General features: G+C 34.9%; 1 protein-coding gene across 4 annotated transcripts in view; it reads left to right on the plus strand.

The window, feature by feature from the left end:
- Positions 1-15,198, plus strand: part of DPYD (dihydropyrimidine dehydrogenase) — an 844,474-nt gene that overhangs the window by 401,387 nt on the left and 427,889 nt on the right. For all 4 annotated transcript variants that reach the window (XM_054437947.2, XM_063652706.1, XM_063652704.1 and 1 more), the window contains one exon: positions 7,172-7,387. In XM_054437947.2, coding sequence (XP_054293922.1) covers positions 7,172-7,387 — 216 coding nt within the window. The remainder of the gene's footprint in view (positions 1-7,171; positions 7,388-15,198) is intronic.

A 15,198-nucleotide genomic window follows, 5' to 3' on the forward strand; every position in this document is an offset into this window, starting at 1 on the left:
ACAATCAAAGAGGTCATGGTGATGTCCATGTTATAAAATGATTCTTGCTTTACAATGGGAAGGGAAGGAGGGAAATGGCAAAAATTCAAGTTCTCATTTTTAACCTTTTCAACTATGTTAGCGGATTTCTCAATTTCATAGCATATAGGTAAATGAGATATCTAACAAAGGATAACTAGAATACTAAAAGCATTTTGTATTAAAAATAATTATTAAAGATAAAAATGTTTAGCCTAGAGGAAAAAAAGGAGATGTAGGAAGTATACATTAGTTCTGCAAAATATACTTGAGGAATGCCATGTGAAAAGGTGATTTTGTTTATCTATATCTCTACAGAGGAAAGAACTGCCTTCAAGAATAAGTATTTTATATAGATGCATTTTTTTTTTTTTTTTTGAGATGGAGTCTCACTTGTTGCCCAGGCTGGAGTGCAGTGGCATGATCTCAGCACAATGCAAGATCCACCTCCCAGGTTCATGTCATTCTCCTGCCTCAGCCTCCCAAGTAGCTGGGACTACAGGTGCCCACCACTATGCCCAGCTAATTTTTTGTATTTTTAGTAGAGATGGGGTTTCACCATAGCCAGGATGGTCTCGATCTCCTGACCTCATGATCCGCCCACCTCAGCCTCCCAAAGTGCTGGGGTTACAGGTGTGAGCCACTGCGCCCGACATACGTGCATATTTTTAATTGCAATGGAGGTAATAATTTGGTTAAGATATGTTTGGTCACTGTCCTCAAGGAGCTTATGTTGTTTTTGAAGAGAAAATTAACATGTTTGGCCGACTATGATGACAGCTGAGTAGCAGCATATTTTAAACTGTGGAATAGCCACATAAATGTCTTCTTTTGAGAAGTGTCTGTTCATACCCACCATCCACTTTTTGATGGGGTTGTTTGTTTGTTTTCTTGTAAGTTTGTTTAAGTTCTTTGTAGATTCTGGATATTAGCCCTTGTCGGATGGATAGATTACAAAAATCTTCTCCTGTTCTGTAGGTTGCCTGTTCACTCTGATGATAGTTTCTTTTGATGTGCAGAAGCTCTTTAGTTTAATTAGATCCCATTTGTCAATTTTGGCTTTTGTTGCCATTGCTCTTGGTGTTTTAGTCATGAAGTCTTTGCCCATGCCTATGTCCTGAGGTATTTGCCTAGGTTTTCTTCTAGGGTTTTTATGGTTTTAGGCCTTACATTTAAGTCTTTAATCCATCTTGAGTTATTTTTTGTATAAGGTGTAAGGAAGGGGTCCAGTTTCAGTTTTCTGCATATGGCTAGCCAGTTTTACCAACACCATTTATTAAATAGGGAATCCTTTCCCCATTTCTTGTTTTTGTCAGGTTTGTCAAAGATCAGATATTTGTAGATGTGTGATATTATTTCTGAGGGCTCTGTTCTGTTCCATTGGTCTATGTCTCTGTTTTGGTACCAGTACCATGCTGTTTTGGTTACTGTAGCCTTGTAGTATAGTTTGAAGTCAGATAGCATGATGCCTCCAGCTTTGTTCTTTTTGCTTAGGATTGTGTTGGCTATACAGGCTCTTTTTTGTTTCCATATGAAATTTAAAGTAGTTTTTTCTAATTCTCTGAAGAAAGTCACTGGTAGGTTGACGGGGATAGCATTGAATCTGTAAATTACTTTAGGCAGTATGGCCATTTTCATGATATTGATTCTTCCTATCCGTGGAAATGTTTTTCCATTTGTTTGTGTCCTCTCTTATTTCCTTGAGCAGTGGTTTGTAGTTCTCCTTGAAGAAGTCCTTCACGTTCCTTGTAAGTTGTATTTCTAGGTATTTTATTCTGTTTGTAGCAATTGTGAATAGGAGTTCACTCATGATTTGGCTCTCTGTTTGTCTGAAGACATTTGTGCAGCCAACAAACATATGAAAAAAAGATCATCATCACTGGTCATTAGAGAAATGCAAATCAAAACCACAATGAGATACCATCTCACGCCAGTTAGCATGGCGATAATCAAAAAGTCAGGAAACAACAGATGCTGGAGAGGATATGGAGAAATAACACTTTTACACTGTTGGTGGGAGTGTAAATTAGTTCAACCATTGTGGAAGACTGTGTGGTGATTCCTCAAGGATCTAGAACCAGAAATACCATTTGACCCAGCAGTCCCATTACTGAGTATATACCCAAAGGATTATAAATCATTCTACTATGAAGAGATATGCACACACGTTTATTGCAGCACTATTCACAGTTGCAAAGACTTGGAACCAACCCAAATGCCCATCAGTGATAGACTAGATAAAGAAAATGTGGCTCATATATACCATGGAATGCTATGCAGCCTCCAAAAGGGATTAGTTCATGTCCTTTGCAGGGACATGGATGAAGCTGGAAACCACCATTCTCAGCAAACTAACACAGGAACAGAGAACCAAACACCACATATTCTCACTTATAAGTGGAAGTTGAACAATGAGAACACATGGACACAGGGAGGGGAACATCACACACTGGGGCCTGTTGGGGAGTGGGGGGTTAGGGGAGGGATAGCATTAGGAGAAATACCTTATGTAGATGACAGGTTGATGGGTGTAGCAAACCACCATAGCATCCGTATACCTATGTAACAAACCTGCACATTGTTCACATGTATCCCAGAACTCCAAGAATAATACTAAAGTAAAATTGTGGAATAGTAAATAAAAAAGAGGTAACTACTTCAGAAAAGTGTATAGATGGTAGTAAGGAAATGTCCCAACAAGTATATGCTTGAATGAATCGGTTGAGTTTGGAAGGATTATGAGGAGTTTAACGAATGAGTAAAGTCTTAGATTTATTTGTATTTTAGGCAGGTAAAATACATGTAACAGTGTGATGAACTATTGGTAGTTTAAATTTTGTGTTTGTTTGGTGGTAGGTGGTAGATTTATTTGTATTTTTTTGCATATAAATGTCAGAGACCTTGTCTGTTTTGTTCATCTTTTTAACCCCAAGTTCTTAACAAATACCTGCTGAATAAATAAATGAATGAAAATAGTTCTATATGAACATTAATAACTGAGTCTGACAGGTATATTGGCACTATGTTATAAAAAAATCAGACTATGCCATGCAAAGAAGTTTTAAGTTGGTTTCCTGAAAAATGTGGGGAAGTTAATGCATTCTAGTACTTAAACATATAACCAAATATTTTCAGTGTAATTAATAAACTAAAATAATTATATTTTTTGTGATCTATAAGTGTCTCAGATAAAATAATTTCTCTATAACGACAAGGGAAGGACTTTAGAATGGGTAATTTTCAGCAGATGGAGAAGAAAGATGGAATGTGAAAAGTGCAGAGGTAGGGAGGCACAAAGTATTTTTGAGAAGGAATGATTGAAACATTTTATTTCTGAGGGGTGGCTTAAAAACATAAGCCAACAAGACAGCAAACTATATATTTTACTGTGGCTTTACCAGTAACTGAGCAACTTACAGATATTCATTTAGCCTCCTTTGGCTATAGTTTTCTCTTTGTAAAATAAAGCTTTTAAAGTAGATAGTATCTTCGATTGTTCTAGGTCTACATAATAATAAATAGAACTGAAAAAGTTGATTCAGGACACTCTATGGAGGAAACTAAAGGGCAGGCTCTTTACTTTGAGCTTCACTTAATGGGTTTTAGAGTATCATGATGATATGGTTTGACTGTGTCCCCACTCAAATCTCATCTTGTATTCCCATGTGTTGTGGGAGGGACCCGTTGGGAGGAAATTGAATCATGGGGGCAGGTCTTTCCTGTGCTATTCTCGTGATAGTGAATAAGTCTCACAAGATCTAATGGTTTTAAAAAGAGGAGTTCCACTGCATAAGCTCTCCCTCTTTGCCTACTGTCATCCATGTAAGCTGTGACTTGCCTCTCCTTGCCTTCCACCATGATTGTGAGGCTTCCCCAGCCACGTGGAACTGTAAGTCCAGTTAAACTTCTTTCCTTTGTAAAGTGCCCAGTTTCGAGCATGTCTTTAACAGCAGTGTAAAAATGAACTAACACACATGGCCTTTAAAAATTGTTTTAGTATACCTTCAATTCTATCTCATCAATTAACTTGTATTTATTATTGAAAATATGAAAATTATAATAAGCAAAAATTTAAAAATTAGACATAATTCTCCTAGCATGTTGATGTTTATCTTTTGTGATTGATGGATAAACAGAAACGTACAGCAAAATAGATATATATGTTTTTCCACCAAAAACTTGGAATTTACGTATAATATTATAATATTAACTCACAGTTTTACTTTGTACATAATAAACCCTCTTTCATGTCAATAAATTATTTTCTTCTGTATCATTTCTGATGCTAGCATAGCATTCCTTTTTACAATATAACCATTATGGAACCTATCCCCATTGTTCAACACCTAGGTTGTTTCCTTATATCTGTTATTTACTAACACTACTGGATGAATGGAAAAATAGTATTGTCTGAAATTTAAAATCTAGATAACATATTCATTAGGAGGGAATATGATGAGATAAAAGAGTTGAGGTTAAAGTGTAAGAGCAAAGCATCTACATCCAAAGGCCTTGAAGTCTCTTGGAAATCTGAGTTTGGAGATTGCAATTGAGGTTTGGGAGGAATTAACCTTGTGATGAGAGCTGAAAGTAGATATGCTTGAGTTCTCTGAGCAAGGGTACAGAGGGGGAACAGGCTTTTAAAATTCAGAAAAGGAGGTGTACATTAGGGCATGGATGTATGATGAAGCTGAACAGACTGAGTTGCTATAGCACGACAAAGACAAAGCTAAAAATAGCCCTGTGTTGCACAGTATGAAAAAAGACTGCCTATGACAAGTGAAGATTTTAGATTATATTATAAACACATATACATAGTAGCACTTTTGTGAATAAAAGAAAAAATATATAAGAAGCTGTATTTCTCATTTGAAAGAATTGTGTGTGTGTGTGTGTGTGTGTGTATTTTATTATTGTTTGCTTTGTTGTGTTTGGTTTTTGTTTTGTTTTGAAGCTTAAGGAAAATCTTGCAAAATTTGTTCAAATCATTTTCTTTCTAAGTATTAAGGCAGCAACGTTCATAAGAATTTCAAAGCAATTACTTATTTATTTAAAAGTACATAAATTAAGCAATGCAAGTTGAACTACACATACATATCTGCCTCCTTGGGCTGTTGCCTAATGCCATATATAGCTACAATTATGAACAAACCAAAATTCATCTGTAAGATTGAAAAAAATAGATATTTCAACACACAGCCATAAAAAGAGAAGAATACTTGTAAGGTCACTTATTTCACCTTGTAAAGTACAAACACGTAGGACCATGGGTAGTTATGCTATTGCCATCAAAGGCAAGTTGGCTCAACGTTTCTAAGACAGAGAAGTTGGTTCTATACTTTTACTGATATTAATCAACCTGTAGTGTCAGGAAATTCTTCTTTAGTCTAACTCTAAAACTTGCTTGATTCAGTTTATATTATGATTACACAAAGCTAAGAAAATACCATCAAGCAAGGTTTCATAAATTAAGTACAAAGAGGCTGGTGAGTGGGACCAGGAGAAAAATTCTGAAATGATTCCCTTTTGTGTTTGAATTTCAGTATGTTTTAAATAAAGTTGTTTGTTTGTTAATTTAATTGATAATACTCTCCATACTGCCTCTGAAATTTAAAAAGGATGATATCGTATGTATTTGGTTCACTGCTAACTGACTTTTTGCCAGTTTTTGTCATTGTAAACATCCATGTGTGGACACATATACATACACACACCTAAAATTAACCTCCAATTTCCTATATTTTACATTGTAGCTTTTGTATTTGCTAATAATCCTTTTAATAGTATAGCAATCCTATGTGAGGACAGAAAAATTATGTTCACACCCAGACTAATCAATATTCAGAAATGTGCCTTGAAGCCCAGAACATCCCTGGGAGAAGGTGCCTGCCATAGCTGAAGCCTGGATCCCATCAGGCATCTCTTTGCATGTCCCAGAGACACATTAGTGTTTCAATTGACAAGTTTGATGCCTTTTTACATATTAAGTGAACTTTGCTTTGCATTGTAAGTGGTGGAGGGCCAGAAATAATTTCTATGCAAGTCATGGCAATCTTTATCTACACAAGACACACTCCTATAAAATTAAAGTTCTGCTCAAATAACTTTTCTTTTGAGTGATGATTCACAAGAGAACGGATTTCTACTTTTAAATTAACTAGCCCTGTCCATTCAGTAACCGCTTTGGCTGAGAAAATTCATCCTTTTTATATTTTCCAGTGTTATTTGTCTTTTGGAGATAAACAGAGAGAGAGAAGGGGAGGGAGGAATGGAGAGAGAGAGACACTTTACAAACAAAGGCCTGATGCAATCTTTAATAACCTCCCCAGTCAGAAAAGGAGACAACATTTAGCAAGCACCTATGTATGATGTTTCAGTGTGCCATGTGCTAAGAGTAGGTGTCTTTATTAAATCATTCCAATAATCCTGCAAAGAAGCGTTATTACCGTGATCATTTAACAAAGGTAAATTTGCAGTTTTGAGTGCCAGTCGAAGATTTTGACGTAAACTATTTGGGACTTATTTGGTTTCAGAAAAAAGAACAAACCCCCGTAATGCACATGAGAACACTACCCACTTTCCAAATTAAATGTCTCCCTGCAGCTTATGATTTCCTGAATTTTCCAGTCTTCCTGTGAGGTAGAAATTAGGCAAGCAGCATTCCTGCTGCTATACTGAAAACTATAGAGAAGAAAAGACAGGGACTTATTAGTTGCCTTTCCTAAAATCGCCTAAACAGTAGTGAGATTACTGGAAATTGAATTTAGGCCTCCTGACTTGCTGTTGCCCGTATCTCTGAGCAGTAAAGGTATTTTCATAAATTAAGTACAAAGAGACTGGGTTGGACCAGGGAGAAAAATTCTAAAATTATTCCCTTTTGTATTTGAATCTCAGTATGTTTTAAAGACAGTTGTTTGTTGATTTAATTGATTTTATTTCTGCTAATACTCTTCATACTGCCTTTGAAATTAAAAGGGGATATTATATGAATTCAGTTCACTGCTAACTGACTTTTTGCCAGTTTTTTTCATTGTAAACAGACTGTTGTAATCTATATTAATTTGGATGCTGTGTTGAAGTGATTTTTTTTGTAAAATATGATATGGGCAATTAAGATGTAATATGAAACCAATTATTGGTTTGTATTTTGCAGTCACAATATGGAGCTTCAGTTTCTGCCAAGCCTGAACTACCCCTCTTTTACACTGCTATTGATCTGGTGGACATTAGTGTAGAAATGGCTGGATTGAAGTTTATAAATCCTTTTGGTCTTGCTAGCGCAACTCCAGCTACGAGCACATCAATGATTCGAAGAGCTTTTGAAGCTGGATGGGGTTTTGCCCTGACCAAAACTTTCTCTCTTGATAAGGTAAGAAAATATTATTGAAGTCATATAGAAATGTCTATCGTATATTTTAATTAAGGTATAAATATTATAATGGATTTTTTTACTAAGAAATACTACTTATTAAACTATTTGACAAGACCTATCATTACACATTAATCTTAAGTTTCTTTCCTTCCTTTCTGTCCCATGGAAGAAGGGGCAGGCATACATTGCTCATTTGGTATTGTCTAGGAAGCAACAAAGATACAAATATAACAAAAGTGACTTTTTCATTTAATAATCACAAACTGTTATTTTTGTATTATTAATTGTTTCATTATTTTTGGATGCCTCAGCTCAAAGATAGGGACACAATTGATTTGGTTTGCACAAAATTCTGGGATTTAATTTATGTTGAAAAGAATCTCAATGTAACTTATTGGTATTGGTAATAAGATTCTTTATAAATTTGGAATACAGAAATCTTTCTCAAAAACAAATACCCTGAGTTTCATTTAACATTATGACTTTGTACTTAACCAGAAGTGGACATCTTATACTTAGTAGGAAATAAGCTACGTATTAAAGTTGAGATTGAGTCTTTAAAGTACACAAAGCATACAAATGCCTGTTTTCAAAGTAAGATGCTTTATACAAGAGGGTTGCATCCTTATTTGGTTTTGAATTAGAAAAGAACAACAGACTTTAACATTTTTAGACCATTTATTGATAAATTACAAATGCTAAACCTTTCAATGTATTTAATACTAACTGGTAGTTAGTAATAATTAATGTATATGAATGTGTGAATTTAGTGACTAAGAAAAGAGTATCATTATTTGAATCAGCTTTATCCTTAGGCAAAGAAAATAATAGAGAACAAACATGCCCCATTAAGCACATTCTCTCTTTCTTTTTCCTCTTACTAGGATCAATAGATGGCATTATTATGGCTAAAACATTAAGGCTGTCTTACTGTGACAGCTTTACAAGATGCAATGTGTAAGTGTGGTCAGGAAAATCTAGAGAATTCTCAAAAGTTAGAAAAAAAAAACAGTGCAGGAAAAAAATCCTTCGTAAAGATTTTTTTATATTTAAAGAGAAGTTATTTTTTCAAATAAATCAACTGAATATTTTATTAAACAAAGTGTAAAATGTAACAGAATATGCTAGATTCAGCTTTAGAATATCTTGAATCAATTGTTTATAACCTTGTAGAATATTGATAGTATATTTTGTCTTTGTTTCAATTGATTCTTTAAGAATTACTGAGAAGCTATAATCAAATGTTTAATCTGTTGGAGAAAACTGAGTCTCAGATAGCATTTACTGACTATATTAGTTATGCTATTAAAAAATATATATGTAAACCAAAATAGGTGGCTAATTGGGCACAAGTGAAGAATTATAGCTGAAAAAAAAGGTGTTTGCTGCTTTGAATTTGATGTTTTCTTCGCTTGCAATAATTGAATTCTGATTAATCAGAGACATCAGTCTTCACACTGTTGGTAACATGCATTGATTTGTGATGCTGCGTCTTTCAGTAACCTAGGAGCACTTGCCTTTATTAGGATCACCAGCAGAAATAAATGTGGAAGCTAACTTCCTTCTAAACCTCCAATTTGAATTTAATCTATCAATTTAGAAGTCTGTGATGCTGGTTCAAAAGGGGAGTTATGAACAAATGGAAATTAAATTTGGCACATGAAATGTAACCATGCGGGGTTTTTTGGAAACCCTATTTTACTTACTTTGATGGTGGGTACAACAAAATATTGTGCAGACTATTTTAAACATATTTGTGCAAATTGCAATGACAAAAATAATGAAGCCACCTTGGGCTTATGTAATGCCATTTTCAAAAAAGATTATTTTCCATACGTGATTTTGCAGAGTAGTCCGTTTGCCTCATAGAGGTCTACTTTTTTTGTTTCCTTATCTGGTTCCTAATTAGTGATTAAATTTGTGAATATATAATTACATCTTATGTGCTTATTTCTATGCTTTCCTATTGATGAAACGTTGGAAGTATACAACTCAGTAGTATGAACATACTTTATTTCCCTACAGCCTTTTACTAAAGACGTCTATTAAAATATTACATGTACTATACATTTCTGTGACATTATAGTATACCAATTTAGATTAGCCTTATTATAATTTATTATGGCAATTGAAGAATCTATTTAAAATGTATTAAAATTCAGAATCTTGACATTTGAAATTTGGATGCTCTTAATATGACAAAGGTTATTCTATGGGGTTTTGTTATCATATGAAATATTAATATTTCACAATACAATTTTGATGAAGTACAATTTGCCAAGCTTGCATATGATAAAGAAATTAAATGCTTACCAAGGGAGTTCAGTAAAAATTAGAGCCCTGACTGAACATCTGCTAGAAATTTTATTATCCTGTCCTACTGACAGTGTGGCTCCCTCGTTGTTTTTCTGGATTGACAGCTGAATATTGCACTGATTTCTGCAGCAAATATGTTTGCGTGAACTTTGTTTCCCTTTTTTTATTTTTTTGGGAGTTTGGAACATGCTTTTGATTTTCATCCTCTATATATCTCTCTCTATATATATCTATCTCTCTCTATATATATATATTTTATACTCTTGACATTTGTAGATGCCAGATTGAGATCTAATACACTGTAGCACTGATAGACCATTGACTTACAGTGAAATGCCAGTTGATATCTCAGTAAACAGAAATATTATTATTCTTTACTGTGCAGTCTATATAAGAGCTGTATGTGCTTTCTTTAAAAAGGCAAATGATCAGATTTTTAATGTCAAATATAAAAAGATCTGTTTGCTTTTGTGTTAAATAACATCAAAAATGGCTTTTATTAACTATATTCTTCCTCTTCAAATCTGTTTTCAAGAATGTTTCAAAATAACAAGATTGCTTTTCTTGAGATTCTATTTATGTTTTATAAAGATAGTAAAGTCATATTTAAAATATAGTTATGAAATCATTTTTTCTATATAAATGTATATCGGCTCCAAGTTTAAATTTTGAAAGGTGGGAGAGAAATCGATCTGTCAAGCTTGATTAAAGCTAAATTATCATGACAAAACAGAAAAGTGATCTGTTTAAGAGGGAATATTAGAAATGGTTTGGACTTCACATAAAATAACCCCTTGACCTGTGTTCGCATTATATTGATAGGAAGTAGATAAAAACATTTTGTTTTCATTAATCTTGTCCATAAATTTTGTTCTCTTGGAGAGCTACATATTATGTACTGCAAATCTATAACATGAAACTGCAAGTTGCATAGCTTTATTACTACACAGATAAATAAACTAAGAAGTATTTATTTCTATCCTAAATCAAATCTAAACCCAAGCAACAGTTCACTTCACTTGTAAGCCCTCTCTATACATAGATTAACTTGTGATTAACTATAATTATGAAAATATCTCGAATGAATAGATTTTGTTTTAATAAGTATCAAATTAGGTAAATAAGTATCCATTGTAATAGGTCTCTCTTATAAAATGCTAAGAAGTAAAAACTGAAAATATTTAAGCCTCTTTTTTCGGCATCAAAGTATTTATGTAGCTGTTTCTGTAAAATACAGCCTTATACCCCATAGCACAAAGCTTAATGTATAGGAGAGGCTTGATAAATGTTTCATAAATATTCGCTGGATAAATGAATACATAGATTTTTTTGGCAAGAGCATATTGAGTTTATTTTTTTCCCAGTATATGAACAGACAGTTAACACATAAAAGAATTGACTGTTTTGAGTATTGATCTCAATCGAAGGAGAAAAGGCCAATTAAAAAATTTTCATATTCTATGTTGCTTTTCTATAGTGCATCTATACATGTCTAAAAATGAAAATGTCAGTGAAATTTCTAAATGTATAGATTGTGGTTTAAGACTTAGGTTGTTGTGTAAGCCTTTAAAATGCAGAGAATTTTTGAGAAAACAGGGCAAGTATCACACAATATTAAGAAGATACATAAAAATTGGCTGGCCTAACTTTCTAACTGCATGTATTGGTAGTCCTGAGAGAAGAAATGTAACCTGTTCTTGAATGCTTTTAGTGACAAGGAATATACTACATCTTTAAGGCAATACAACCTGTATGACTGTAGAAAGATCTGTTTTAGAAATATGTTCCTTTTATTGACCCCATATCAGCCTTCTCATAAATTTCATCCATGTTTTATATATAGTTCTGCCCTCTGATACATCGTGGAATAAATCAGAGTAACATTAATATAAATGAATTGTTTATTTAAAATAAAATGTTGTTGTTGTTGTCTTCCCCAAGTAAATAAATACCTTAGAGAAAGTCTAACAAATATGGAGAAGCAGTGTAGTGTGGGGAAAGGTACTTTGGCCTGGGAGGCCCTGGTCTTAATCCAAAGCTGCTTCTAAGTCGCTATCTTGGACATGTGTAATATTATAGGTCATTGTTATAGTTGTTATCATTATTCACATTATTAGCTACCCTATATTCAGTGCTTAGGATGTATAGACTAAATGTTTTTATAAGTTATTTCATTTAATCCTCACAATCTGTTTATAAGATAGATAGTATTGTTTTCAGATGAAATAATAGTCTGAGAAAGTTAAATAAATTGTCCAGGACTTAAGACAACAGTTATCTATTTGACTATAGTCATGTGGGTTGGCAATTTGGGCTCAGCACGTATGATCAGTTCTCCTACTTCACAGGGTGTCAGCTGGCCTCAATCATGCATTTACAGTTGGTTGTTGGGATCCCTGGGGATCAAGATGTTCCACTAATGTGTCTGGAGCCTCATGTGGGATTGCTATAAGTGCGGAGATGGCTGAGCTTTTCTCTCTATCTCTTCATAATCTCTCTTGCCTCACAATGTCTTATCAAGGTGGCTGGTTTAGGTTTGATAAGGCTACTTCACAAGGCTAGCAGTGTTCTAGGAGGACAAGAGTAGAAGCTGAAAGATCTCTTGACGCAAAGACTCCAAAGTCTACACAGTGTTACTTCCGTATTTTCTTCAAAGCATGTTACAAAGTCAATGTATGTTCATGAAGTAGGTAAATACCATCCGCGTATTGATAAAAAGAACTGCAAAACCACATTACAAAGGGACATGCATAGAAGTAGGGAAGGATTATTGCAGCCATCTTTGCAAACAGTCCTAACTTACCCTCTGGTTAGAGCAATTCACATCTCTCCCAAACGTAAACTACATCCACTCCTTTCCAAGACACCCAAAATATCATCTAATCATGGCATTAGGCTCAAGGTTCATTATCTTATGATCTTCATAAGTACAAATGCCTATGAGATTATTTGGGTTTAGTTTCTTTTTACTGAGGATTCTGTGATATAGAAAGACATGTTTTCTATCTTCCATACACCCAACACAAAACGATACAGTCAAGAGAACCACAGTGGATAAAATCTCCTTTAGAAGCAGGAGAAGTGGAAGGCATATAGCAATCACTTGTCCATAGCAATTTTGAAATTCAGTTTGGCACATGTTTTCAGGGCCTCTTGCTCCAGGGATGGAGAATCAGGGTCCATTTATGCTCCTTGGTAAGGATGTCCTAATCCATTGTTCCTATCTACTATTGGCTCTGCCTTCTGGGCTACTGATTATCTCTGGGCTACTGATTTTCTCCTCTGAGTTTTTTTGTTGTTGTTGTTTGTTTGTTTGTTTTGTAAATGGATAATGATGGCCCCTGTTGACAGCTGAGTAGCTTTGGCAGCCTGTTCCTGCCCAAATAAAGTTATAGCACCCTATTCCTCTCTTTGTTTTGAATTGTTTCTTTTAGTCCTAACTCATGGTGATATCATCATAAAACTCTCTTAACATAATTCTGAATCTATTAAGGACTAAACTGATGCCCAAAGTCACATCCATAATTCTTTTTAAACAGATTTCTTTTGTTTTTGGATATGCCTTGCTGTTGTGGTACAAGGTCTTTAGGAATGTTAGAAGCCCTGAGAGAATCTACTAGGACCTGCCGTAGGTCTTTCTAAAGTCTTAACAAACTGTCTTACTGCAATATTCTTGAGATGATCTTTAAGGTACTTTATTTTGAGAATCTTTTTTCCATCTAGGAGAGAACAAATTTAAAGAATAGTATATTTTCTGACCCAGTGTGTCCTAGGTCTCTTGGATTCTGTCTGTTTTGCATGGCAAATTTAAATATAGCCTTATTTAGCTCTTTTCTCTCTTATAGTACCTTATCACACTTGGGTAGAAACACTCAACTGAACACGTTCAGTGTTCTGTCTAGAGATGTATTATGTTTACTTTCTGTTTTCCAAATTATCACTGCTGACATTCTTGCCAATTGTTCTGTCAGCACATAATACAGGCCACTTTTCCAACCCTCCAATAACAATTTTCATACCATATTTTAAGCCTCTATTAACAGTTTGTTCACCATTCTTCCAGCCTTTACTAAGATCTTACTCTTGGTTTTTCAAGGCTCTGCCTGCCTCACAATGCCAAAGCCAGGGCCACATATTTTATATTTTGTTATGCTAGCAAACGTAACCTATTTCAGCATCATGTACCTATTGCTGCATATCAGACCACCTTACCAAAAGCAGCAACACGTTTTCTGCTCTTGTTTCTACAGTTTGGCAGTATGGCCAAGGCTCAGCTGGGTTGACTTGCCTTTGCTCCACATGATATTAGTTGTTCTCACTCGTGGATTTGCAATCAGTTGACAGACTGTTTGGTGGCTGGCTGGTGGCTGGTCCTGGATGATTTCATTCACATGCCTGGGTCCTCAGCTGACATGACTAGGCCTGTATCTCCATATGGTCTTATCTTCAAAGAGACTACACTGGACTTGTTCACAAGTTGTCAGTGCTACAAAAAAGGCAGGAGGAGAAGTTGCAAATCCTCTTGATGCCAAGGCTTGGAAGTTGTGCAATGTAATTTTCATTGTGTTCCATTCTTTAGGGCACATCACAAGACCAGATCAGGTTGTAACAGCATGGAAATGGCCCCTCCCATCAAAACAGTGAAATCTGCCACATCAGGATTTGAACCAAGGTCTATTTGATACAAATCCCTGCAATTTCCACTATATCATGCTTTTACATAATGTATCCTCTTTGGACCACATTACTTTATGTCTAAAATGAAGGCAGTTTGACTGCATTCATGTCTTCAGAGACTTAGAGTTCAGCCTGAGCATTTACACTGAGGACTTTCTACCCACTGCTTCAAATAGAGTGGCACCTATGCTTGTCTTTCTATTGAGAAATATAAGTTGCACAGAAATTTTATATTTCTATGTGCAATTTCAGAGAGAATACAAGAGAGCATTTTGATTTAACAGCTTATGTGAATCTGCTGTCATCAGATGCCAATTTTTAGCCAGCCACACTGGCCCCCTTTCTAGTTCTCCAGCATGGCAACTTCCTCCCTGTCTTAGGACCATTTTGCTTGGTGTTTGATCTGCCTGGAATGCTCTTCTCTCAGATATTTATATGACTGGCTCTTTCTTCTTAATCAGTTCTCAGATCAAAAGTTACCTCCTCAGAGAAGCTCTTGTTAACCATTCAAAACCCAGGCTCTCCATCCCACATTACGCTGCTTGTTTTTTTCTTCACTGCACTTATCACCATATGAAATTGCCATGCTCTTGGTCATCTATTTATTTGCTTATTTATGTTCTGTTTTAGCCACTCGAAGTAAGCTCTGTAAGTAGAGAGATATTGTCTTTCTTGCTCACTACAGCATGCCCAGTGCCAAGAACAATGTCTGGCAGATAGAAAGGACGCAATACATACTTGTTAGATGAATGAATAATTATAGTATTCTAATTTGAACCACAATTCCACATGACAGCTCTTCAGTTACTTGGAGA

The sequence above is a fragment of the Pongo pygmaeus genome, chromosome 1, assembly GCF_028885625.2.
Source record: "Pongo pygmaeus isolate AG05252 chromosome 1, NHGRI_mPonPyg2-v2.0_pri, whole genome shotgun sequence".
In the NCBI taxonomy this organism is placed as follows: domain Eukaryota; kingdom Metazoa; phylum Chordata; class Mammalia; order Primates; family Hominidae; genus Pongo; species Pongo pygmaeus.